The sequence below is a fragment of the Leptodactylus fuscus genome, chromosome 7 (genome assembly GCF_031893055.1).
Source record: "Leptodactylus fuscus isolate aLepFus1 chromosome 7, aLepFus1.hap2, whole genome shotgun sequence".
Lineage (NCBI taxonomy): Eukaryota > Metazoa > Chordata > Amphibia > Anura > Leptodactylidae > Leptodactylus > Leptodactylus fuscus.
The window spans coordinates 27,594,671-27,622,663 of record NC_134271.1 but is presented as its reverse complement, the minus strand read 5'-3'; the positions used below and the strand labels follow the sequence as shown (position 1 = coordinate 27,622,663).

Below are 27,993 nucleotides of genomic sequence, written 5' to 3'. Positions count from 1 at the left end.
ATAGGAGGGCAAAGCACTAGTAAGGTAAGTACAAAATAATACCGTAAGTAAGAGACGTAATGTCTACCGGAAGAAGGCGAAGAGAGTGATAAAGTGAACCTAAGAGGAAACATTGTAAATCTAGAGTGACAGGAAAGAGGACATCTCTCAGAAGGGAGGGGACAGCGAACAAGGGGCAGCGTAAAGAGGTCCTACAGCACTCTGCGAAACAAAAGGAGACCGAAAACTACTAAATATAACCAGAAGGTAAGTCAGCTGTTATGGTATTGTGGGGAGATCAGAAGATACTGGTAATAGTAATGTACAGGCTTTCCTGGTCCTGCAAGAGAAAGTAACGCTGTGCCCAGAGTAGGGAAGTATCATTATTTGTTCTGAATGGCTGCAACTTTTTCGTTGTTACCTTGTGATCTACCAGCGGAGAGGGTTTTAGTGCACAGTATGATGAACAAAAGCTTTGGTTGTAGTTTGTCAAGACAAGTGGATGTCTACGGTTATAAGAAGTTCACATCAAATTCACATTACTTCCTATGAGATAAATATCTCCATTTTTACGCAATTCTTTTTGCAGAACTAGAAGAGATCTGCGATTATATGCGGGTAAATGTATCATGTAAATGTGATGTTCTTTGTCTTGTATAAAATGACCTTCACTAGGACACATGGGGGAGATGTATTAAAACTTGTCAAAGAAACAGTGGTTTATTGCCGTGGACAACTATATTAGGTTAAGGGTGAGGCCCCATGTTGTGGAAACTCAGTAGATTTTTTTTTACTTTTTTGTGTTGCAGTTTTTTGACCTGAAGTCAGGAGTGGATTTAACAGAAGGGAGACGTCTAAGAGCTTCCTTGCCTTTATATGCCACTCCTGACTTTGACTCAAAAAGCTGCATCAATATCTGCAATAAAAAACGCTGTTTCCGCAAAGTGGGCCTCAGCCTAAAACTCCTCTGAAAAATGTAAAGTAAGCCACCTGGGGCATCTACCACACAACATCCCCGGTGTCCCTCTTGTCTCCCTTCCTTGAGAGAGGAGATAGAAGTGTTGGTTGTGTGTGTAACTTAAAATTGTGTATTCTCAAAATATAGTAAGGTGATTTTTAGTAAATCTCATTTGTGCACATGCCCACTGTCCATAAAAAAAAATCCACTTTGTATGTGCCCATAATGCAGCACCCAGAGAAGTCTATACTGTGCCATACTGCAGGATGGACTCCTATTGGTGTATACTAGTGTCTATGGATTATATGTGAAATGCAATTTAATTCCTTCCACTAAACATGAAAAAATTTGCAATGGAGGCTCTATAGCACTCGCCAGTGCTCATATTGTCAGCACATGTGGAATACATTTGATTTGACCCAGACAAGCATCATAGTAGAACTGCGCATGCGCCAAGAATATGAGCAGTGGCAAGTGTGAAAGAACTCAGGGCCAGACGAAATTAGGTATACAAAGCCTACCCTGTCAGTCAGAGATGGGAGCAATCATAATGCACTTGTTGCTCCAAATAACTCATTTGCACATTGACAAAACTGCAATATCTAGCCAACATAAGCATCGGGATAACACTGCTTGATTCAGGTTACCCTAACCTATCTATCAGCAGGGTGGGATTGAGCTGATGGGTACAGACACTATCATTTAACCATATATTTAATAAGATTTAAAAGGGATATTCCAGTTATTACAAGTCATCCTATCCTACTATCTGATCAGTTGAGGGTCAAACTGCAAGGAAAATCAACGATCACATCGGTAAGTCACGCTTGCGCATTGCTGCTGCATTGAGGCCACAGGAGATAGAGCTCAGGTTCCCCTTGGCAGTCCAGTAGAGCTCGCATGCACACTCTGCTACTTCCTATGGGGCACATAGGACCCCTGTTCTTGTGGTTGGGCTCCCACTGGTTGGACCTCCACCGATCAGACAGATACCCTCTATTCTATCGATAATTTGTAATTTCTGGATTACCCCTCTGCTGTCCACCATACATGTATACTCTACTGCGGGCATGACTAAGAAACCACTTGTCTTACTCTTCTATTCCTAGGCTAATTTTGGCACAGCTGTCAGTAAAATGTGCAATGCTCATGTTAGGAAATATAGAACTTCCTGTGAAAGGTGTGGCCATGTGCACGCTTATGACAATCTAGTGAATATTAGTTGTGTCAGGTCAATAGGTCATTTCTGACCGGAGTAAATTGTCAGAGAATTGTGACAAATACACAGAATTTGAAAAATATTGAATAATCTTTAGATGATATACACTCACTATAATATTTATTATATATGTATCTTACGATGTTTGAAAAAAACTTACATTTCTTGTGATCAAAGACACTTCCTCTTCCTGCTAGTCGCTGCACGTCTACTGGCTGCAAACTTACAGAATGTCGCACTTGTTCAGCCCGGTGTTGGCACTGAGACGTAGACAGCAGGTGTATATACAAAGTCTACTGAAAGCATAACTAAAGTTTTGGACAACTTGTGATTTTCTGGCAGTATTTGTGTTATCAATACGTTTTATAATATACTTTATTAACAAATTGTGACTCCTTTCTGTGAAATCCTGCACTTTGTCACTCTTACCCTTGCGTCTCTATTTAGACCTCTTTCTGCTTCTCATTGTGTATGACAAGAAGAGAAAATGATGGCGGGGGCGAGTCACTTCCAATGGCCATATCGCAGACATTGTAAAACTTAGAAACTTGCTTTTGGCGTCATATGAAAGAGAAGCATATAAATATCTTAGTAACTCATACAGGCTTCTTTAATACCATATGACACCAATATAACACCAAAAGCAAGTTTCTATGTTCTACTAGCCTCTGCCCGTGACTTCGTGTGCGTGTTGTTGGCAAATTGCTGCTGTCTGGTTCGCATGCTCCAGTGTTTCGGCAGCTCTCAAGCTGACCTGCTGCTGAACTGGTTTCTCGCGATGTGCCTGTGATTTTTCCGGCATCTCATCAGCTGTCTGGGACACCATATAATGAGCATGTTGTTGGCGTTTATGATCTGCCTGCTCCGGTGTTTCAGCAGCTGTCAAGCAGTGCTGCCGCTGAACTTGTTCCTTGCGCCTTGCCCGTGATTGTTCCGGCATCTCAGCAGCTCAATGGGATGCCATATGAGTATGTTGTTGGCATTGATGATCCCTGTCAGCTCTGCGTGAGGAGAACGCTGTGACTTCTGGCTACCTTCATAGATTGTTTTAGAATCTTGCGACAAATTTACATTTTCTTTTTTTCGGGCAGCTTTAAAATTGTCAAACTGCCAATTTGGATTAAAGGTATTTTCCCATCCAGTGTGTCAGCACTGCCTGGAGCAGATCAGATAAAATGCAAATGCTTTTACTCAATGGACTCAGTGTTATCTGTGTGTTTACATAGAGAGATAACAGACCTGGCTTTATCAGCAAACTCCAATTAACTGAGATAAGCTGCAGCCAAGACCACTTAATATAGTATATGACCATAAATTCATAACAGTTGTGAAGCCATGTCATTTATTGAGATAAAAAGGAGCCTATGTGTTAATTGAGGATACAATCTATGTATGTGCCAAATTTCATCCAAATCTGTTCAGCAGATTTTGCGTGATCTAGTAACAAACACAAACATCCAAACTTTCACATTTAGAATATTAGTATTAGTAGGAAGGATAGGATAGGATAACGCCCAAGATATATCCATTTGAAGTGACCCTCCCCCTTTCTCTTCATGTCACACAAGCCATACACAATGAGAAGAAGGGAGGGGACAGCTCTCCATAGAGAACCAAAGGAAAAAGTGAAAAAATGCAGGATTTCACAGAAAGGAGCCAAAATGTGTTAATAAAGGATATTAATGTATTAACGAAACAAATTCTGTCAGAAAATCAAAAGTTGTCTGAATGTTTAGTTACGCCTTAATGCATCTGGCCTAAAGGGAACCTGTCATGTTGAACATGGTGTCTGATCTACAGCAGGGGGAACCGAGCAGATTGATAGATAGGATTGTGGGAAAAGATATAAAAGGTATAACCTGTCATTTATTGCTCTAAATCGCTGTTATTTCTCTGTATCTATGCATACTCATAGTGGGCAGGCTGTCATGTAGGACCGCCCACTGGACTCCTATCCATAGAAACAGCTGGGCTTTCTTCTTATTTATCAATTCACTCAGCTCTCCTGCTCTATAACATGCTGCCTGCAGGCTGGACTGTATTATCAATATGACAAGTTCCCTTTAATGTATGGAAATTTCTGGCTGTATAGAACTAAAGCTGGATTGTGTAATGAAGAGGAATTGAGGAATTGAAACACAAAGTGTATTAGGAAGTAACACAATGTTTAAGTTTTAAGACCTGTGCTTGCTGTCAGTGAGTGCAAAAAAATATTTACATCCAGCTGTCGAAAACCTGCCTAGAACATGTTCAAGTGATGCAGATCTAGTGTTAGGGATTAGAGATGAGTGAGTACTGTTTGGATCAGCCGATCCGAACAGCACGCTTGCATAGAAATGAATGGACGTAGCCGGCACGCGGGGGGTTAAGCAGCCGGCCGACGTCAAAGCGGAAGTATCAGGTGCATCCATTCATTTCTATGGAGCGTGCTGTTCGGATCGGCTGATCCGAACAGTACTCGCTCATCACTATTAGGGATACACAGCGACTGGCCATTGTGCGGCCAAAGATCGCTGTGCTGCCCTCCGACTTCTTCACTCGTGTCAGTGAATGGAGTCTCATGGTGGCGCCATTACATACTTTGCATCCTTCTCTGTTTTGGCAATATAAGATCAGGGACCCAATATCAGTCACGTCCATCAGTTATCCTCCTCCAGGTGTGGTCACGCCCCTTCAAGCCATATCTACACCCCATTTAAAGGGGTTGTCTTGACTTAAGCTTTTAGAGCTTATCCACATGGTGTGAGTTGTAGTCCTCTGCAGTCATACCCAGACCCTGTAATATCCTGGTATATGCCATAATAACAGTCCTGACACACTCAGACTCTATATAACCTTCCTGTTACATGTTGGGACACACCTGCCGGGGTGTTTGCGGTGGGTAATCCGCTATCATCCCTCCTCGTGTGGCCCCGACCTTACCTGAGATGATAAAATCCTGATGAGGTCATACCCTAAAGATATTGGAATATGAATGAACATATAAAGACATAATGAAAACTCTATAGACTGAATTATATGTATTTTATGTCATTGATGGACAGGTGGAGTAAATATGGCTGGAATTCAGACCGCCAGCGGAGAATATATTGATTCCTCCTGGGAGCTGAAACTCCATGTGGAGGATCTTGGAGAAGAAGCAGATCCAATAACTCTCCGAGTAACCGGAGACCAACACATCGGGGGAGTCATGCTACAACTGGTGGAGAAAATCGGTAAGATAACATTAGTCAGTATTATCTGAAGCTTCCCTGCACCTCTGTCCCCAAACATATCGTAGGTCCACTTTTGTGGTATCCGCTGAATGTTCCTGTAGTGTAATCTTCTTATTCCAGGCTTCTCTGTGGTTCTTACTTCCTCCTATCCCTGTCAAGGCCTGACACTTAAGAAACAAAAATAACTTAAACGATGGGAAAGAGGAAGATGGGTTCTGCAAATAGATGCCGAAGAGTAGCGGCCGCTATAACTGCAGTATTAGAAGGATCCTTATATAAGGCAGGCAGGTGTAGTAGGTTCATAAAGTAGGGGCTGGGTGTGCTTGTAGCTTCAGCCATTAGAAAACCAGATCAATCTATGTGTTGGCTTGGTCTTCGACCACATCCCAATGCAATGTGTCCATAGAACATGTAAACCCATCCTGACACGGTGAAATCAATGCCGACACCGTCAGGAGTAACGCGTCGCACATTCAGACACATATACACGTGGGTTAAAAAGCCTCCCATTGATTTCAATGTGTAGCGCCCGTAAGCCGGCACACATTGTGAGCACTCAAAACAGATCCCATTCACTTCACTCTGGCACGTGTATACGTGTCTGAATGCGCGGCACGTTACTCCGTGGGAACGCAGCCTGACGGTTTCGGCATTGATATCACCGTGCCAGGATAGGTTTACATGTTCCATGGACACATTGCATTAGGATGTGTTGAGGCAGGTCCTAGAAGCCTGGAGAATGGGAACACCTATATGTCATACATTTGCAGGAGGGATAAGAGAGGAGCACAATGCAGAGTAAAGATGCTCCAGAATTTTTTTATTTTTTGGGTGAATGCAAGTACCGTATTTTCCGGACTATAAGGCGCACATAAAATCCTACGATTTCCTCATAAATCGAAAGTGCGCCTTATAGTCCGGTGCGCCTTATATATGGATGGAAGTGCTCGGCACGCGAGGAGTTAAGCGGCGGCCGCCGGCAAAGTCTGCGTGCCACTTCCATACATTGCAATGGGAGCGTGCTATTCGAATAGTATTCGCTCATCTCTAACTTCAATTGTAACTTCTTACAATTTAAGTTAGAGATGAGCGAATACTATTCGAATAGCACGCTCCCATTGCAATGTATGGAAGCGGCACACAGACTTTGCCGGCAGCCGCCGCTTAACTCCTCGCGTGCCAAGCGCTTACATTCATTTCAATGGAAGCATGCCATTGAAATGAATAGAAGCGGCTGGCACGCAGGGGGTTAAGCGGCCACCGGCAAAGTCTGCGTACCACCGCTTTCAATCACATATGGTTCATATATAAGGCACACCGGAATATAAGGCACAGCGCTGTCCGGTGCGCCTTATATATGAACCTAGACAGGACTATAAGGCGCTCATGGATAATGCACCTTATAGTCCGCAAAATACGGGTATATATGAGTACAGACAGGTCAGGAGAGGTGACCAATGTAATATTTTGGTTTTGTTGAGGTCACTTATAGTAGTTCCTCTTATAATGCAGGTATTAGCAAGGATTGGTCTGACCATGCCCTATGGTGGAAGCAGAAACGTCAATGGTTGCTTAGAACTAACTGGACATTGGACAAATATGGTATCCTGGCAGACGCCCTTCTATATTTTATGCCTCAACACAAGCCTGTCATCCTGTCTTTGCCCAACCAGCGTTCCCTTAGGATCCGCGTTTGCTTCTCCAGCACCACATTTAGTGCATGTGCTGAGGTCTGTAAGATACTCGGTAAGTGTCTGTTATATACGGTATGTTACACATTGTTTAGGTTGCATAATGCAGAATATTCACTTACTTTGCGCTCTACAGGGATCAGACATCCAGAAGAACTTTCTTTCCTGAAAGCCCCTGAAGAACGAGAAAAAAAGAAAAAGAAAGAAAAGGACCAAGTGACGCAGGAGATTTTTGACCTCACCTCCTTCCAGCCCACAGCAGGTAATGAGTAATATAATGTGCTTAGCCTCTAGATCTAGGAACCCTAACCTTATCATGGGGGAACCCCTGTAAACTGTTCCTATCGTTGGGTATCCTCTATCAAAAGCGTTCTATATTTCCCCATCTTAAGAGTCAAATTGTGCCAAACGTGTCTTCAAAAGTATCCCATTCCACTACAAATGCATTGCCACCAATGCCCGACCATTTTATGGGATACTATAGGATTTTGTCAGACTTGTTAAAATTCTATGTAAAAGGTTCAGAATTGGTTAAAAAAAATACAAGAAGAAATAATTACCAAACTGATGAACGGCTACTCTCATGCCAACCAGCAATGCAAGTAAAAGCTTATGGGCCCTGGTTCAAATGCTGGTTTTGCCCCCCCTCCCCATGCAACTTATCGTTCCCTTCCTCCTCTATTTGGTCCCAAACCACTATGAAGACTATGATACCTTCTTGATAACCCTTTAAACAGGAGCTTTCACACCTCCAACAAGTCCAGCTCTTATATCATTTGTTAGCTGCTGCTCCAATAATTCAGGCACAGTTGGAATTCTCTCTCTAGCCCCCGCCATTCCTGAGCAATCAATGCTATTAGTTTTGGTGCCTGATCTGCTATTTAGTCTCTGTACTGTCAGGCAGGAGTGGGTGAGAGGTGTGATTCTGAGCTCTGAATCATGCCCCCATGCCTGAAACCGCCCCCTCTGAGATTTTAGAGCCTAAATAACACATCAGGCACCAAAACTAACTGCACTTCTTGCTCAGGAATGGTGGGGGCAAAGAGAGAAAATTCTAATTGTGCTGGAATCAGTGGATCGGCGACTATTGACAGATGCTAAGAATTAGAAGTGGTGGAGGTAGTGAAAGTTCTTCTTAAGACAATAAAACACACTCCTTCTCCATGCAACTACGGATTATTGATTGTGCAACTACCATGTTTCTACGAAAATAAGACAGGGTAATATAATTTTTTTTGATCCAAAAGATGGGTTAGGGCTTATTTTCAGGGGGTGTCTTATTTTTTTTCCCATGAACAACAATCCACTCATCTGACCTACTTAGATCCACTGCAGCCAAGTGTAGTAGGCTACCCCTGGTGACTGGAAGCAGCCATAATGGAGTGATGCCAGCAGGACTACCCGGTCAGTGTGTGAGAGACTGGCACTACCAGTAGTCAACGCTTATTGTTGCGGAGGACTATCTCACTAGTGCCATCTTGGACAGATAGTTTCGTTAAAATCAGTGTCCAATTCTTTAGGGGTTGTGATTCTTTTGGGGGGGTGTCTGCTTTCCTTGATGAAGGGTCTACTATATCGGTTCTGCTGTATTCTGTTCACTTCTTTGCATGTATATCTGCCTGGGCCCTTTATCTGTAATGAACTGTAACTAGGGCTTATTTTAGGATTAGGGTTTATATTTCAGGCATATCAAAAAAATCCCGAAAAATCCTGCTAGGGTTTATTCTTCTAATTTATTGAGCTGCATCTGTATACACTTGGGTCGGCCAGGAAGGCACTGACTAGAGAGGGGGAAGACAAAGTCACACACGTCTGATGGCAACTTATCTCTCTTCAAGACAATAGGAGCAAGTGTCAACAACCGGGTCTTGTCTACCCCATCATCAGTTGTCAGGACATCCCACACATTAGATGGTTGGCCGGTCTGGTCAGTCGCCGGTTTGAACAGCATTTCTATGATGTTTGGCCAGCTTATATCTCTGACCTCCTCTGTTTGAGATCCATTGATATCCATTTTCCTATTGACTCCTTCTTTTTCTATCCCCATTACAGCCAGAGAAGGACAGGCACAATTCGGGGGAGTTCCACCCCACTTTATTGGTTCTCCTGAGGGACAAGAGTGTTACAGAGCTTTATCCGTCTGCCAAACTGGACTGACGCCTGAAGATATACAAAAAAGATACAAAGCTACTTCAGTGACCGATAAAACAGCAGTGCATGCCAGGTATGAACGACAAAATATACAGAACAGTAGCGTCTTGTAGCGCACGCTTTATGTGGCTCAGTCCTTGCTTGAAATGCCTGTCCATGGCCGCGGGTGACAAGCTTACTTAGTAGCATTTTGCATAGGTGCTGCTAAATGTATAAGTTACCCTATTTGTACCCAGTCCTGTTCTTGCTACGCCCAGTTATCTTTATATACTACCCTACAGACGCTATATAGTTGTACTTACATTACCGTCTTCTCATATACAGGTGGTTGGACTCCTCCAAGTGTCTCATGCAGCAAGGAGTCCAAGAAGGCGACAGACTATGGCTTCGCTTTAAATATTACACTTTTCATGACTTAGATGCCAAGGTGAGAGGACATATAACATGCTAGTCTATAAGATTGTTGTCCAGAAGTATGGTGGTGACAGGAGGTCTATATAGAAATATGGAGCAATACAGGGACTCATTCAATAAAATGTCTCCCTCAGATGGACGCGGTACGGATCAACCTCCTGTTTGAGCAGGCGCGGTGGGCAGTTCTTCTAGAAGAAACAGAGTGCACAGAAGAAGAGATGATGATGTTTGGTGCTCTACAGGTAACAGATATGTTTGCTACTGTTTTTTCAGTAATACATGCCAAGTCATGTTCTCAAATATCAGCCATGTTCTCACAAACCAGTCCTTGGTCTTAATATAAGGATGGAGCTGCTTATACTAAATGGAAATCAATGTACACATCACTGTCCCCAAACGTCCAAGCAAAAACACGGTTCCTCCTGAATTCTATGAGTGTCTAGATCAGTGGTGGTCACCAGTATCTCAGAATAGTTGACATGGTATTAAAGGGTTTGTCCATCCGCAAAGTGAATTTTCATACTGATGACATATCCCAGGACACTGCACGGGACATCTGTTCTAACAGATTTTTAGTCTTGGTTGCTGCTAGTAGACAAGTTTCACATACAGTGACAGCCGCTGCAATAATATTGGATCCAGTGAATTGCAGTGTCGTCCTATTACTTATATAGGAACAGCAGTGCAGCCGCCACCCAGCAAATAAAGGCGGATACATGATCTGTGCAGGGTCAATTTATCGGACCTGGACAGATCACATAAAGATGACCTCTCTTGAGGATAGGACATGAGTATGAAGATTCAATTTGAGACCGGGCAACCCCTTTAACGTTATTGATCAGTATTTCTATCCCTTGAATGTCAGGGTTTTTTAGGTGTATGTGTATTGCAGTTGTTCTATAATATGGTATATTGCTTGATGCTATGATTTCCTTTAGCATTCAGTACGCTGCATACATTGATCATTTTATTCTTCCCTCGGTAGTAATAGGACATTCATTACCTGCAAATGGTCCTGTTAAGACTTTATGTTCTACATTAATGCCAGTGTTCCCTCTGGAGTTCAGGATGCAATTCTCCACGGGTAATTTAGCCATCGTTCATTAATGTTTCTATATCATCCGTACGATGTAAGTGTTCATGAGCCATCTAAAAATCATCTGCGAGCTACAAAGTAAATTGAATTTAGGTAGAAAAAACATCTATAATTGCAGGTTTATCCCATTAAAATGCAGAGTAGATGTTCCCGCCATCTTGGAGAAATAAGCCCAGATCTTCTGTGGATATAGACTTGCTCCAATCCTTCTGTCTCTTCATGTCATCCCAGACAGACTGGATGATGGTGAGATCAGGGCTATATAATCACTTCCAGGACTCCTCCACCAAATATTGATGGGATTTACATTTCTCTTTTCTTCTTTCACTTCGTTTTGATAATTGACAAAAATGTTTAATTCTTCTATTTCTGCAGACATTCTTACTTTATGATATCTTTCTACAGTTGCCTACACATTTGTACAGTACCCCCCCACACACACACACATACACATAGTGATTGACAGCCTTATGATGTGAACACACTGATATAGGGAGAGTCTGTCAATCACCGTGTGGACAGGTAAGCCGGACTCTCAATGTCTTTCCTAGGAGTCCTGTAGATTTAGGCTGGTTTCACACTACCGGTTCTCAGATAGGAGACTCAGTCCATAGGGATGTTGGATTACTGGCTTGTACACTATACCAGGAGATGACTCCTACTATTACAGTGATCTATGACGCTCGGCGTCCCTGTGTCTTCCATAGATACTGCCGTGTATTGCAATCACTATGGGACAGTCTGTAGCAGAGAGACATGGACTATTAGCATACATAACTATACTGCTAGGAGTCTGTCTCCCAGCATAGTGTACTAGTAGGTATATCTGATACACACATGTAGCGAGTTTAATATCTCAGTATTGTGCAACTGTGGTAACCAGGGGCAACGGGCAATGTAGTGTTGTCACGTTTGGGCAGAGTGGTGTCCCGTTGTATCCCTGATTATCCACAACCCTTTCTACTCTTCCATTCACCCAGGTGCGATGTGCAGGATAACAGTCGACCACACAGGGTTAGGGTGAACAGGTTAAATTTACTGAAGAAACCGACAGTCTTACAGTGCTTTGCAGCAGCAGGTTCACAGTGCAATGTGACAAAGTCCAGTACAGGCACTGAAGAGTTAAGTGAGGCACCAATCACCAATCCTTATGTCCCTTAGCAGTAGTTGGGAGGACGGTTGCTATTAGCAATGTGAAGGTGTACAAATACAGTAGGAAGGTAGATGATAGGACAGGCCAGCCCTTGTGGGAGACAACGATAACTGCGGCTTCGTAACTTGGCTCGTTACGGATAAAGACTCACGTTTGGTGATGTCGGGGTGCAGTGGCTCGGGGACCGATGAAAGGCCACTAGCAAGGCAGGAGGGTCCTTGAAGTAGTTGCCCCTCCTGGCAAACAGTATGCACAATACTTTAGGGAGGTAGGAGACCTTGGAGAGTTTCCGCAGCTCGCGGGGCTCTGTCCGGAGAGGTAGAAGGTGCAGGAGTTGATTTCAGGGGTGCAGGCACTTCAGCCCAGCTGTACCGGCGGGCTATATCTTCCAGACCCGGATTTCAGCTTGTCAGGGGTCTCGGCTGAGACCTGCAGTCTCACTGCAACTTCAGAGAAAACAAGTGTGTATAGACCTCAGGCTTGAGGCCTACACAGGAGCTAAGAGCTGGTGGCAGGTATGTCTGCCTTACCTAGACTCTAGGTCTAGACTGCAGGCCTGAGAGGAAGGAAGCTCCTCCCAGGGAGAGGACTGGATAGGGATTGGTGCTCACAACTCACATGTTTAGCAGACACAGGAAACTTAAAGTGACAGTACATAACAATACATTTATAATGCAAAGTACATCAGAACCTATATAAAAGAGATACATCTGCCTAAATACTGACAGGGGTGCCACAGAGGTGCTGGGGAGCAGTGCCCAGGAGTAAGCTACTGGCCACAGGCGCACAAGGGCCCTAACTCACTATCAGTGGCCGCTCTGGGTCACTGCACACCCCCGGGCTTTGACAAAAGCCGGCCTCGGCGCAGGGCTCGAGGGCGACTGGTGGACAGTCTAGTCCCCAAACTAGAAGACAGGGGTTCTGGGTCACCTCGACTCAGGATTTACTGCAACCATCAGGCCCCTAGGGGTCCTGCAGGCTAGGCCTAAGAGAACCTGAGGAGGGAAGAAGTTAGGCACTCAAATATATGCAAACAGGTGTAGTGCAAACAAGGTATACATCTTTAAATATCAAAAATATACCTATTGGCATAGATGTGTAAACAGTAGAAAAATACATAAAAGCATAAAAATCAAAGTGCTAATCCAAGGGGCTCATAGTCTTTAGAGCCCGTGTAAAAGGGGGCAAGGTAAGTAAATTTATAACGTTCATGGCAGAGCCAGGCACACAGCTTAAACGTTGCATAACAAAGAAACAGTCCATAACAAGTGCAAGTCTTTGCAGGCTCAGATGCATTAGAGTCCATGCAGGAGATAAAGAATTTAATCCTTGTAGCGGGCAGGAGGCACACCTCTTGTGCTTCTCTCAGACCTCCTGAGAGCAATCTCCGCAGCAGGGGGAAGTCCGTGAGGTTCTGCAGCAGGCAGAAGTGGCTGTGTAGCCGGCAAGGTTGGTGCAGCCGGAGGCATGGCTGCAGGCTGTAGAGCAGATGGGTAGTACCCTGTCAGGAGAAAAGGGGTTTCCTGACACAGTTCACTGATGGGAATGATAGTTCTGAAGGCGGTAGAAGGAGGATGAGGAGGTACCTCTGGAGCAGGAAGAGGGTACCTGATAGGAGCTTCACTCGGTGGCAGCACCGGTGCAATGTACAGTTCTTCCCTGTGACAGGGCTTTAGCCGGTTTCGGTGAACGACTTTGGGAGCTCTTCCTTCTTTAAAGATCTCACATACATCAGGGTAAGGCACAGCTGTGAGGATATATGGTTCTGGTTCCCACAGAGGTTCTAGCTTGTGGCTACGGTGCTCCTTCTTCAGCCAGACCTTGTCTCCAATCTGGAGGGGAACAGCATGCGCTCGCTGGTTGAAATCTTCCTCCTGACGTCGGCGAGCTTCTTCCATTCGGAGATTAACAATTTCTTGTGCCTCTGTTATTCTCCTCTGATGTTCCGTAACCCAGTCATCCCTTGGCAGGGGATTTGTAGAGTCGGGTATCTGTATCCCAAGAGCTCGGTCTTTTGGGAGTTGTCCTTGTCGCCTGAACATCAGGTAGAAGGGCGTGAAGCCAGTGGAACAGTGGACGGTGTTGTTATAGACTTCCACCAGCTCAGCAAGGAGATTAGGCCACTCTTGTTGTTTTGCCACTGAGGCTGTGCGCAGCATGTTGATGAACACCTGGTTAACCTTTTCGCACAGCCCATTGCCTTGGGGATGGTAGGCAGTTGTCCGTAACTTCTTGCACTCATGGTACTGGCATAACTCCTGGAACAGCTGGGATTCAAAGGAAGAACCACGATCTGTCAGGACTTTCTCCGGGCAGCCATAGTGCTTCACGTACTCATGGTAGAAGACAGCAGCTGTTGTGCGGGCGGTAAGGTCCTTGACAGGGACAACTGCGGTCCATTTGGAGAAGTGGTCTACCATTGTAAGAGCGTGGGAGTAGCCAGACCTAGTAGGGGCCAATTTTACATGGTCCAGGGCAACGAGTTCGTTAGGCCTTTGAGTCTGGATGGGGTGAAGTGGTGCACGCTGGTCTCTTCTTCCTGCCTTGGTCAAGTTGCAGGCGGTGCACTCCTGGCACCACTTCTCGATGTCGAATCTCATCCCAATCCAATAGAATCGGCGGCGGATTGTAGCTTCGGTCTTATAGACCCCGAAGTGACCAGACTGGTCATGGTAGGCATCCAGCACCATGTTGGCGTCTCTCCTGGGGATAATAATTTGATGAAGTCGTTGGTTGGACACTGGATCTAGGGTGTTTCGGAGGATCAGCCCCTTTTGGAGGAAGAGACGCTTTCTTTGCCGCCACAAACGAAGGAGTTCGAGGTCTGGACAAGATTGACGTAGGCGGACAGGAGTTCTTCCGGTGAGTAGGTAGTCGTGTATCTCACCTAGGCTGCGGCTCTCTTGCTGCAACAGCAGCCACTTGGAAGGTTCCTGTAGAGGATCAATTGAGTTAGATGGTGACGTTTCTGCTTCTACAGCAGCGGTAATGACGTTTTGCTGGGCGAATCTGTTATAGAAAGGCGGCATCTCGACTTCTTCCCATTCATCTGGAACAGCAGACTCTTCTCCATTTTGGAGTCGTGACAGGGCATCTGCGTTTGTGTTCGTCTTTCCGCTTCTATATTTTATAGTGAAGGAGTAGGTCGCCAGCCTAGAGGCCCATCTTTGTTCAAGTGCACCCAGCCGTGCGGTGTTCAGGTGCGCCAGGGGATTGTTGTCAGTGTAGACTACGAAGGACGATGCAGCAAGATAGTCCTTGAATTTTTCAGTGATAGCCCACACAAGAGCCAGGAGTTCGAGCTTGAAGGAGCTATAATTGTTATCGTTTTTCTCAGCTCCTCGGAGACTTCGACTGGCATAGCCGATCACCCTTTCACGGTTGTCTTGCACCTGAGACAGCACAGCACCAAGTCCTTGGAAACTAGCATCAGTATACAGCCGGAAGGGTTGACTGTAGTCTGGGTAAGCTAGGATAGGAGGCTGGGTGAGCAAGGCCTTCAGCGCCTGGAAGGCGGTTTCTTGTCTCTGGGACCACTCTACTGGCAGCTTTCTGTTGTAACTTTCTTTTGGGCACCCCCGAAGCAGTTCTGTCAGAGGCTCAGCAATCTGTGCGAAGTGGGGGATGAAGCGGCGATAATAGCCAGCGAAACCCAGAAAACTTCTGACTTCTTTGACAGTAGAGGGTGTCTTCCAATCCGTAACAGCGGAGACTTTGTCCGGGTCAGGTGATACGCCTTCTGCGCTGACGATATGGCCTAGGTAATTGACACGAGGTTTCAGGAGGTGACACTTGGAGGGTTTGATCTTGAGACCGTGCTCTGTGAGCACGTGGAACACTTCAGCAAGGTGGTGTAGATGGTCTTTGTAAGACTTGGAATAGATGATGACGTCATCCAAGTAGAGCAACACATGTTGGAAGTTCACATGCCCTAAGCATCTCTCCATCAGTCTCTGGAAGGTGGCTGGTGCGTTGCAAAGCCCGAATGGCATGCTATTAAACTCATACAGGCCCATGGGAGTAGTAAAGGCAGTCTTTTCGCGGTCCTCCGGAGCCATGGGGACCTGCCAGTAGCCACTTGTCAAGTCCAGAGTGGAAAAGTAAGCAGCAGAGCCCAGTGCAGTCAAGGATTCCTCTATACGTGGCAGAGGGTACGCATCTTTGTGGGTCACAGCATTCAATTTTCTATAGTCCACACAAAATCGGATAGTCCCATCCTTCTTTTTGACTAGCACAAGAGGAGCGGCCCAGGGGCTCTGACTTTCTCGGATGACATTGGCCTCTTTCATTTCCCGCAACAGCTGCTTGACAGGTTGGTACATTGCAGGAGGAACAGGCCGGTGCCTCTCTTTGATGGGAGGATGATCGCCAGTGATGATGCGATGCTGAATTAAGGAGGTCTTTCCATAATCAGAGGGGTGTTTGCTGAAAGCGTGGTGATGACGTTTGGCCAGGTTGATGACACCATTGATGTATTCTGGAGGTGTGTTAGCGTCCCCCACGTTAAGCTCCATCCACCAGGGTGAAGGGCTGGTCCTATCTGTGTAAGGTGTGGTGGTAGCAGCCCGTTGTTTTGCCGTAGCTGTGTCAGCAAGGATATCTGCAGGGCACAGCTGGTGCAATTGGCCAACCGGTGTGAATTTGTAAAGGCTCACAGGTGTGTCACTCATGTTGATGAGGCGTACTGGAATCTTACCGTTGGTGACAGTCACAAGACTGCGTGCAGCTTTAACCAGAGGTTGAGTCTCCAGCTGGATGGGTTCCAGAAGAGCCTGATAATCTTCGTTCTTTACACCAGGGCGTGCGTGGCACCAGACGATCGTCTCAGAGTTGGCAGACAGAGTCACAGGGTGAGTGTCCCGGATCCGGACACGGCAGATCTCTCCGTTGCGGTTAGCGAACCGTTGATGTGCCACCAGCACCTTGACATGGTGTTGTATGGCTTTCCTGTGGGAAGAAGAAGCAGTGGAGAGAGACACGTGCAAGGCACTGATTATTTCATCAAAACAGTTCTTAAGGACATTCATGCCTAGCACTAAAGCAGCGGAGCCCTCTTCTTCTACCCCTGTGACAATGACACCTTGTTGAGGGAGACGGCAGTCGCCAATCTGGATGGTGGGTTCCCAATAACCCAGTTGAGGAATAGGCTGACCGTTACTTGCTAAGAGATCAAATCCTTGGCTGCCAATGTCTTTGGATAGGTCTCTGAGGTCCCAGTGTTGAACATAAGCAAACTTCTTTAGGGTAGTGACTTGAGAGCCAGTGTCTATAAGGGCCTCGAATGGGACTCCATTGATTCGGACAGTGATGTACGGACAGGGCGCAATGAATTTGGGCGCCTTGGAGGGACCTCTGTATATTCCTCCCGAGGGTTGGTCCTCTGCCTCGGGGGCATCCCGTTTAACTGAAAGCATTGGTTGCGATGGTGGCCAAATTTCTTACAATAAGAGCAAACAGTTCTATTAGCAGGTGGTGGCCTGTCAGGTGGAGGACTCCTGGGACGTGGATAGTACTGTCGTGGCTCAGGTGAGGAAGAGCGGGACAGGGAAGGCTCCCTAGAGGGAGGCACGGCTTGCACTGTCAGTCCCTCTAATTTTTTAACAGCACTTTCAACTATTCTGTCCATGCAATCTTTCAGACAGGCCACCAGATCAGGTGTAGAAACTTGGGCAGCCTGAGTAACAGCAGGAACAGCTGGAGCGGCAGGTAACAGAGGTGTAGGTGCGACAACCGGTCCACTTTCTAAGTTGGAAGGGTGAGAGTACAGGAGGGGGCTGTAAGGTGACTCGGTCCCTAAGACTTGGATGGCTAGCGACTTGAAATCTGCAAATGAAACGTCCTGATTCTGCACCGCTAGCATGCGGAGTTGTCTTTGCACTAGCCGGGAGTCTACGCCTTCAATAAATCTGTCCTTGAGCATCTTATCAGCTTCAACCGCACTAATGGAATCAATTTGCTGTACAGCCCGGAAAGCAGTTTGCAGGGCTAAGGCATAGTCTCTCAATGTCTCACCTGGTTGTTGTCTTCTATTGAAGAATCCCAGTCTCACCTCTGTAGAAGATTTTGGTTCAAATTCCCGCTTGAGCCGGGTGAAGATCTTTTCAACAGAGTCTTTATCAGCTGTGGGCCAGGAGCGAGCTTCTTGGAAGGCGACTCCTTCCAGCTGGCCCAGCAGTACGTTCACCTGCTGCACTGGGGATAAAGGTAACAAGTGAAAAGCCCGGAGTATTTGTTCCTTAAAGTCTGTTAAAGTGTGGGGGTCCCCCCTATAACTGGGTAGGTGTGGAGCCCCCAGAAGAATGTTCACTCCGGTAGCTGCAGCAGCTGGTCCATCATCAGGAATAACATTTAATTGAGCATTGTCCGCATCAGACATGATAGTAGGATAATGTGGTACTGTCTCTTTAAATTTTTCTCGTGCTTGCGGCACTGCGCCGGGTGGTCAATCAATTCACGCTTTCACCCTCTCGCCAGCGCTGCTGGCGTACTCACTGCGCGGCTGCAGAGGCAGATGTGGACGCTCCGTTGCGGTCCCTGTAGCTGGGCAGAGCTCCGAAGCCGTCGGCGGCTGGTCGTGACGTCACTCCTTTTCCAGGACTGCACTGCGGCCGGCTGAGATGAAGGCACGCCTCCCAACACTAGAGGGGAAGCCCAGGGCTTCAGCAAGATGGCGGCCGGAGCAGAGGCCACAAGAGGAGGAGTCAGCAGAAAGCAAGTACACAGTCTGTGGAGGGGGCGGAGACACTCTGGGGCTTTTGGCTCCAATCCAGGGGGCGGTTCTGGCGCAGCCTGAGGATTTTGGCGCCCGCGGCAATACAGTCCACAGACACACCGGCCACACACCAATGGCGGCAGTTTTAAAGCACAGTACCCCTTTATACACAACAGTTCGTTACTCACTCTGAGATGGCTGGTAGTCCACAGGAGGGGTAGCGATGATGGAGTATAATGTCCAGCAATAAATTGGGGCCCAATTTTCACAAAGTTCAAATCCTGTTCGTGACGCCAGAAAAAGGGGTCTTGTGGTAACCAGGGGCAACGGGCAATGTAGTGTTGTCACGTTTGGGCAGAGTGGTGTCCCGGTGTATCCCTGATTATCCACAACCCTTTCTACTCTTCCATTCACCCAGGTGCGATGTGCAGGATAACAGTCGACCACACAGGGTTAGGGTGAACAGGTTAAATTTACTGAAGAAACCGACAGTCTTACAGTGCTTTGCAGCAGCAGGTTCACAGTGCAATGTGACAAAGTCCAGTACAGGCACTGAAGAGTTAAGTGAGGCACCAATCACCAATCCTTATGTCCCTTAGCAGTAGTTGGGAGGACGGTTGCTATTAGCAATGTGAAGGTGTACAAATACAGTAGGAAGGTAGATGATAGGACAGGCCGGCCCTTGTGGGAGACAGCGATAACTGCGGCTTCGTAACTTGGCTCGTTACGGATAAAGACTCACGTTTGGTGATGTCGGGGTGCAGTGGCTCGGGGACCGATGAAAGGCCACTAGCAAGGCAGGAGGGTCCTTGAAGTAGTTGCCCCTCCTGGCAAACAGTATGCACAATACTTTAGGGAGGTAGGAGACCTTGGAGAGTTTCCGCAGCTCACGGGGCTCTGTCCGGAGAGGTAGAAGGTGCAGGAGTTGATTTCAGGGGTGCAGGCACTTCAGCCCAGCTGTACCGGCGGGCTATATCTTCCAGACCCGGATTTCAGCTTGTCAGGGGTCTCGGCTGAGACCTGCAGTCTCACTGCAACTTCAGAGAAAACAAGTGTGTATAGACCTCAGGCTTGAGGCCTACACAGGAGCTAAGAGCTGGTGGCAGGTATGTCTGCCTTACCTAGACTCTAGGTCTAGACTGCAGGCCTGAGAGGAAGGAAGCTCCTCCCAGGGAGAGGACTGGATAGGGATTGGTGCTCACAACTCACATGTTTAGCAGACACAGGAAACTTAAAGTGACAGTACATAACAATACATTTATAATGCAAAGTACATCAGAACCTATATAAAAGAGATACATCTGCCTAAATACTGACAGGGGTGCCACAGAGGTGCTGGGGAGCAGTGCCCAGGAGTAAGCTACTGGCCACAGGCGCACAAGGGCCCTAACTCACTATCAGTGGCCGCTCTGGGTCACTGCACAACCAGTGTTTTTTACTCAGAAATCCTGCAATAAACCAAATATCCCAGAGTTCAGCTTCTCTCCCCTACTCCTGCAGCATCTGACAGGTTCACTTTAAACTTGGGCTGAACAAACACTATGTATTACTAAGCATTACTCACAAGCATCATCCGGCTCCTTCCCCTCCTGCCCACTGTTGTGTCATTTTCTGTCATCCTCCTTTTTCCTCTTCTGCTTTGCAAGCATACAGGGCACAAACTTCCTCCTTAAAGGGCCAGCGCACATAATGGATTTTGTGCCCTCCACCAATCCCATGGTTGTAAAAGGCACCGTCCTCTCTAGAAAGTGTCTGAGCAGTCTCCTGGCTTGCTAGTTTTCTGTGAATGTGTGGTGTCTAGTCTGGTCGATTACCTGTATGTGATCCCAGCTTGCTATCTCACTCTGTTCCCTGACCTGTGTTCTGCTGTTTTCCTGTATCTGACCCCAGCTTATTCCATACCTCCGAGCCTACATTACCAGACCTGTGGTCCAGACCCCCCAACTGTGAACATATTCCACCAATCCTGACCTCGGCTCATTCCAGGACTCCTGCCTGATTCCTAGTTGCTAGACACTGGTATCTCTTAATCTGCGTGGGACAGCTCTTATCTACCCCTGGACTACCCCAATGACCTGGTGATTACCTGTAGTGAAGACCAGGGGACCACTTAGATGATGCCTCTAGGATTGGCCCAAAGCCAAATCGGTTAGGTAACATAGTGGGCCGCAAATGGCTTTAGACCTCATCATCTCAGTACAAGACAAGAGTTCTCCACAGTTCAAAAGAAATGAACTTCAAGAAAACCCTATACTAAGTGGTCCGGGTCCTTTGGCCATGTAATAAATCATATTATAGCCATAAAACCTAAATGAGACTCTAATCTGGGAGCATCTGGTACCCCTATAACTAGACCACTGCATCAAGCACAATATGGAGTCTCTATCATGACATTCGCATCTCCATTGTAGTCCAAAAGGTCAAAGTGTAGAAGAGGCAGCGAGTAGGGTGGACTTTTTGTACAGTAAACCCATCCTGTACAAAACCTCCGCCATCTTGCTGTGGACATGATGCATCTTTGGCAAATGGCCCCTTCTTGTGCTAAAGATATGCCATGTTTTAAGGAAGTGAGTGGACAAGACCAAGGATAAAGGTGGGCAGGGGCTTTGGCCTGTCAAATTTACTATAATGCCAGAGACTGACATATATTTCAGGTATAATTCAAGCTATTTTAATGGTTGGCACAGACTTCAATTTTGGCACATGGAACCCCCCATGGTGTGACAGAATTTGTACTAAACAGGCGGAGTCTCTTAATAATTCTGGTACATCTTGCGCCAGCAGGGGAATGGATTAAAGGGGTTGCCACAAAGTAAAGTGAAAAGGACCCTTCTCGCACTCCTGACCGCTGCCAGGCTGAATGTGGGTGACAGTGAGTGAGACTGGTGACGGTCGGCTATACAGCTGTACCGCTGTGCTACAATTAAAGTGAATGGGAGCATCGACCCAGTCCTGCCCTTATTCAGTCTGGCTGCGCTCAGGTTGAATGTGGAGAGTGAAAAAGGTCCTTTATAAGTTTCCCGCCATTGACTATTTCTCTGCAGCAGGTGATGATTCCCCTACATGCATCTGTTGCTATGTGGTTTATGTGGTTAGGACTGCTTATAGGAAACCAATGTACCAATGAACAGCTGCAGCGCTACAATATACCTAAAATAATCCACAATGTATTGCTTTGTGATATAGAAATAATCTACACTATTAAAACAATTCCATAGGACAAACAGCAAATGTAAGAGTAAAAATGTAACCAGGGAGGATATACCTGGATATTAGTGATCCATCCATATCTTGTATATTAGTAACTTATCTCCAAAGTCATAATATAAGTCACAATTTTACATCAACCATATATAGGTAACTTCATTTCTCAAGGGGATATCTAGGGTGGTTGTTAAACACAATGTAAGGTCCCTTGCAGACGCCCGTGGCCATGATCAGTGTACTATCTGTGTATTTCACGGAAAGCACACTGACCCATTCATTTCTGTGGGCCCGAACACATGACCGTGAATTACAAAGCCACATGTGCGGGCTGGAAAATATAGAACAGGTCCTATTTCTGTGGCTCCTATTCATTTAATGAAAGGAGCCACAGAAGCACGGCCAGTGTACCAGCGGCACACAGGTGACATCCACTTGTCCCCCGTAAGCCGCCCATGCCTTTAATTCATGGCTGGCCAGAAGCACACATATGTATTATATTGTTTCTATATGAATTTTTGTATTATCAAACACATCAGTGAAATATACTGTATCTTGCCCCTGGTGGTCTAGACTCTCGGGCATTGAAGAGCGTAACTGTATTTTTTCCAGGTGGTCTAGGGCATTGAAATGGTTAATATTAATTTCTCTAATACTGTACTATAGAACAATGAATAGTTAATAGCAACTTCCCTGGTGGTCTTGCATCCTCCACATGGAAAAACTTCCACAGTCTCCCTATGCAGAATAAATGGGGTCAATCCTCTTCTGGATCCTTTGGTACATCAAAGTCAGCCGGATTGGCAAATCCAGCTTCTGTGAACATACCATTGGTTTGGCTTCACATGGGTGGATTTCCAGGACCAAACCCTGAACCTGGACCCAGAGTCCCAGCATCATAGTCATCTATACCAGGAGTCCCTTCTGTATCATCCCCTACAGAAGACATGATAGAGCTGCAGGGACTCTTTGCTTCATGACTCAGGGTTTGGCCAGGAAAATTCAGATGACACCTGGTCCATTCCTCAAACCATAAATACTAGATAGATAGATAGATAGATAGATAGATAGATAGGAGATAGATAGATAGATAGATAGATAGATAGATAGATAGATAGATAGATAGATAGATAGATATTGAAGAGATAATAGAGGTATATAATGGGCTATAATGTATTCTTAGAATATTTTCTTCTCTGACTTCTCTAGTATCATGTGAACAAACTGTCAGCAACCACGGATCCCATGAATTTGCCCCAAGACCCTGCTCTTCAGGACCTGGATGAGGCGCTGTCACATCTGGAGGTTAAATTAGAATCCTCTACGCCTAGTGAGGCCCTGGTATGTTGTACATAGTACTCTATCAGTGCTCAAGCTGTACGTGACCACCATACTATTATAATAAAGATTAAAGTCCAATTATAAAATAACTTTTCATACAGGAATAGTGCAAGTAAATATAAGAAACCTTGTAATAATTATTATTAGAGAAAAATGCTTCTATCTTCACTTAACATAGAAGTCTATGGAGAGTGGAGGGGAAAGGAGGAAGTTCCCATAAAAGTCACCTACTGCAGATGATAAGCTGAGCTATGCCATGTAACTAAGATAGCACTTTTAATGTCACTATATCTTGTAAGATAAAGCTCTGCCACTATACCATTTACAGCAGCCACCTCTCCATAGACTTCTGTATGTGAGGCTGGATACAGATACACGTTTTTAGAGATAAAAGTGATTTTCTCTGAAAATTTCTTTATTAAGATATATTACAAAATTTCTTATATTCACTTGTACTATCCATTTATGAAAAGTGGTTTATATCTGAATATTCCACTATGGACAGATATATAATATGGCTGACTTACACGTTTATGGGCCTCTCTCTTTGCCAGGAAGGAATCGAACTTGAGCCAGAGCTACAGGAGTATCTGAAAGTTTTCAGGTAACGTCTTTCTTTAGGGAATGTCCACATGGGACAGATATGCTGCAGATTTATTTTCCGCTCAGGTTTGCAGACAGACAATCTGCAGCATATTACACCAGCATGGCTGATCTTGTCTATACGCTGCAGAGGACAGACCCGTGATGCAGATTCTAAATCTGCTGCAGACTTTTTCACTCTTTGCATGCACCGAGGGAAATTTTGTGGCAAATCCATAACAAAATGTGCATGTAAACTTAGATTTTGTCACAGATTCAATGCAGTTTGCTAGAGAATCTGCATTAGAAGATATACATGTGGCCGTATCACATAGGATACTAACCATTTACTATTGTTGTTAGGCCACGGAAAATGACTCTTAAAGGATACAAACAGAATTGGGTGATGCTGAAAGGAACCAATGTGTCATGTTATAAAAGCAAAGAAGAGGCCAGAGGGGAACCCCTGATAATGTTGGCACTGAAGGGTAAGGAGCTATGGCGTACCTACCGTGAGGGTAGACAATGAAGGGTAAGGAGCTATGGCGTACCTACCGTGAGGGCAGACAATGAAGGGTAAGGAGCTATGGCGTACCTACCGTGAGGGTAGACAATGAAGGGTAAGGAGCTATGGCGTACCTACCGTGAGGGTAGACAATGAAGGGTAAGGAGCTATGGCGTACCTACCGTGAGGGCAGACAATGAAGGGTAAGGAGCTATGGCGTACCTACCGTGAGGGCAGACAATGCACCTGCTATGGGGTCTATGGAGGGGAAGCAAGTGCTGAACTCTCCCTTCTGCTGCCCAACATAGATCCACTATATTTTCTTACGGCCGCCACTAGGGGGAGCACAGTGCAAAGAGATTTTTACAGCTTCCATTGAACTCAATGATAGCTGTATTAAACCATTTGAGGACCTACCCTGTGGTACAAACTGTGGCACAGCCAGTATATCTGAATTTACTCCTAGACCAATAGATTATCAGCTATACGTGAATATTCCCTGTAAGTGAGCACCGCTTATAGCACTAGTGATACAGCACTATGACTAGTAATCACATGTCTCTCCAGGATGTGAAGTTATTCCAGAGGTCAACGTTGCATCTCAGAAGTTCTGTATTAAGCTTCTAGTCCCATCCCCAGAAGGAATGAATGAGGTTTACCTGAGATGTGAAAATGTAAGTATCAGTCATGTCCATGAAATCACTGTGACGTCCTATAAACCAGAAACTACACCGATATAATATACCAATTGGTTTTAGGAGCAGCAGTATGCCCGCTGGATGGCTGGGTGCCGTTTGGCTGCGAAAGGACGTTCCATGGGCGACTCTTCTTATGATGGAGAAGTACAAAATATACTATCCTTCTTGACTCTCCAGAAATCCAATGCACACACGTCAGCCTCAGCAGCGGAGTCCATCAACATGCTGGCCCTAGTATCACCCAGATATCAGAAAAAGCTCAAACTCAAGCAGGTGAGTTACAACCCATATGCTGGTATTACTCTCTAGATGTTGGTCTCTGGAGTTTCCATGCTGATTTTGGTTTCACGTGATTTTCTCAGTTATCACCTCGTATACTGGAGGCCTACCAGAACATTGCCCAGATTACACTTATGGAAGCTAAACTGCGCTTTATACAGGACTGGCAGTCTCTGCCTGATTTTGGAATTTCGTACTTCCTTGTAAGGTCAGTGATTTCGCCAATGTTGTCCATTATAACATTATCAGTATAGGGTATTGGGATGATGCAGATGAGTTTGCGTTAAATGCATTAAAACATCCAAAAATTGGGGGGCACACATGCAAGTGAGCCATCCGGGAGCATGTCCCATAGTCTGTTTCAATGTGATGAAAACAGGGTAAGTTTGTATCATCAGAACAAAGAGAATCGGAAGCCCCCATAGAGGTGGACATGACATTGGGGGAGAATGTTTTTGTACTCAGAGGAGAAGGGCTGGAGAACCTTTAGTACAAAGAGCCCAGGACACTCCTCGTGAAGGGGACACCTCTGATCCTGCTGCAGGGAATATACAAATATGGACTTTTTGGTCATTCAACCTGCATGACCACCACCCCATATATATTTAGGGTGCAGTCACACGATGTAATGCAGCACTGATTCTTACACGATAACTCATGTAAGAATCAGCGCTGCAAAACAGAATCTCATTGACTTCAATGGGTTCCGTTACGCCTGTAACACACTGAAATCAATGGGAGGCTTTTTAACCCATTGATTTCAATGTGTTACGCGCGATAAACAGAACCCATTGAAGTCAATGGGATTCTGTTTTGCAGCGCTGATTTTTACACGAGTTATCGTGCAAGAATCAGTGCCGCGTTACATTGTGTGACTGCACCCTTACACTGCTCTTCCCGTCCTGCATCTAGTGCTGACAGCAACATTGAGGGGTCAAAACTTTTGCCAGACCCCCTTTGAATATACACAGTGAAGTAGGGAGTCTATGCTGACTATGCCTATAGCCATCTCTCATTACCCCAATACCAGACTGTTGTGTGCAGCCTCTCACGTCCCATAATCTACTGTCCACCTAGTTATTGTACAGTATGGATCTCTTATAATAGGTCGCTCCTTTAATCCCCACTCATATTGAACCTTTGCGCCTACCTTCTATATATCTGGCACGTCATTCCCTTTAAGCTCTTCTATACCAAATCCCCCAGGTTCAAAGGTGCCCGGCGGGATGAGATATTGGGCATTGCCAGCAACCGTTTAATAAGAATAGACCTGAATGTTGGAGATGTGGTGAAAACCTGGATGTACAGTAACATGAAGCAGTGGAACGTAAACTGGGATATCCGACAGGTAAGATGAATGTGAAATACACTTGTAGCGACTGTAATGTATATTGTCCTATATGCAGACCTAAGATGTCAGCCGGACTAACCTAGTAGCCGTGACTTAATTATGGAGCAGCAATAATCATTATAGACACCAATAGACGAGAACGGGGATAGTTATGAGCTAGTATCAGAAGTCAAGGAACTTGAAGAAAATGTCTCCCTTAGAATTGTCCTCCAAGTACAGGAAGAGGGCTGTAGGTTACCCGTAATTTCAGTCAAATATTAAGTATTCTCTTACTGGCTTCCATTTCAGGTGTCCATTGAATTTACTGAGAATATTAATGTCGCTTTCACCTGTGTTTCTGCGTCTTGTAAAGTTGTCCATGAATACATAGGCGGCTACATCTTCATGTCTACACGGGCAAAGGATGGCGGCACCAAAGGCCTCAATGAAGATTTGTTCCATAAACTTACTGGTGGGCATGAAGCCCTCTAGGAATCGTCCACTTATTACCATTATTCTCCATATACAATGGCTCTGTGCTCATGTACTTGTTTTCATATCCCATACAGCTTAGGATTTTGACTAGAGGGCAACACGCTCGTGATCATGGAACATGTAAAGCCGTGACTTGTCATTATAACGTACAATATGTCTTCAACTTATCCAGGTATTAAGTTATTTCTACTGAGTTGTTCTTATAACAGGAGATGATTTTATATATATTACTAGACTAGTTCTTATGAATGATGTTACTTAGTAATTCTTGTCACCTTTATTTTACTGCTGTACAATAAATACCCTCTGGTTGTTTTCATGTTTGAGTTACTAGTACATACGACTAGAAGTTGGGACTGTGAGGTATTGATACTGATGTGGCCGCATCTGCGATGAGGCAAAATGAGTATCTTGCCTCACGCGACAGATTGCCAAGCCCCTGATGGGGCGTCACTGAGTAGTTGTTGGGAAAACCTTGTGAAATGAGTCTCATGAGTTTCACCCACTGGTTTTCAGAGTAAATGTGTCTGAAGTGGAACCAGTAGACCCCGGAGTACAATGAGCAGAGGTGATTATACATCACAAACAGTGTTACCCACCTCCCCTGGGCTCCAGCACTAGTCATCGTGTCTCGTCTATTTATAAAGAGTATCTTTAACAAAGGTGATATTTTATTGATAATTTGCCCTTTTCAATCATATATGACATTTATCTGGTGTATATTTGAGGGTGGGTGACGATTGTAGTCATCCATTTGTTTAACATGACATTGTGGCTGTATAGTAAACCTCGTAAAATCAAAACCTGTATAAAAAAAAAAATGGCGCAAATGCAGGGGGCGGTTTTCTTTTCAACCCCTCCCCAATTCTTTGCAGCTTCCTAGTGGATCATATGAAATATTACATGGTACCTCTATGAAGTACAATCTGTCCTGCAAAAAAAATAAGCCCTGGCAATGGAAAATAAAAAGG

At 45.4% G+C, this 27,993-nt stretch overlaps 1 protein-coding gene across 1 annotated transcript; it reads left to right on the top strand.

The window, feature by feature from the left end:
- Window positions 1-8: 8 nt before the first annotated feature.
- Window positions 9-27,228, top strand: FERMT3 (FERM domain containing kindlin 3). The gene is made up of 15 exons (XM_075281516.1): window positions 9-246; window positions 5,201-5,371; window positions 6,884-7,117; window positions 7,199-7,324; window positions 9,115-9,286; window positions 9,538-9,640; window positions 9,762-9,869; window positions 23,002-23,133; window positions 23,688-23,737; window positions 24,079-24,203; window positions 24,788-24,894; window positions 24,979-25,191; window positions 25,281-25,405; window positions 26,404-26,545; window positions 26,837-27,228. Exons 2-15 carry the CDS (start codon window positions 5,212-5,214, stop codon window positions 27,017-27,019), a joined length of 1,980 nt encoding a protein of 659 aa, XP_075137617.1. The 5' UTR covers window positions 9-246; window positions 5,201-5,211; the 3' UTR covers window positions 27,020-27,228.
- Window positions 27,229-27,993: the final 765 nt, after the last annotated feature.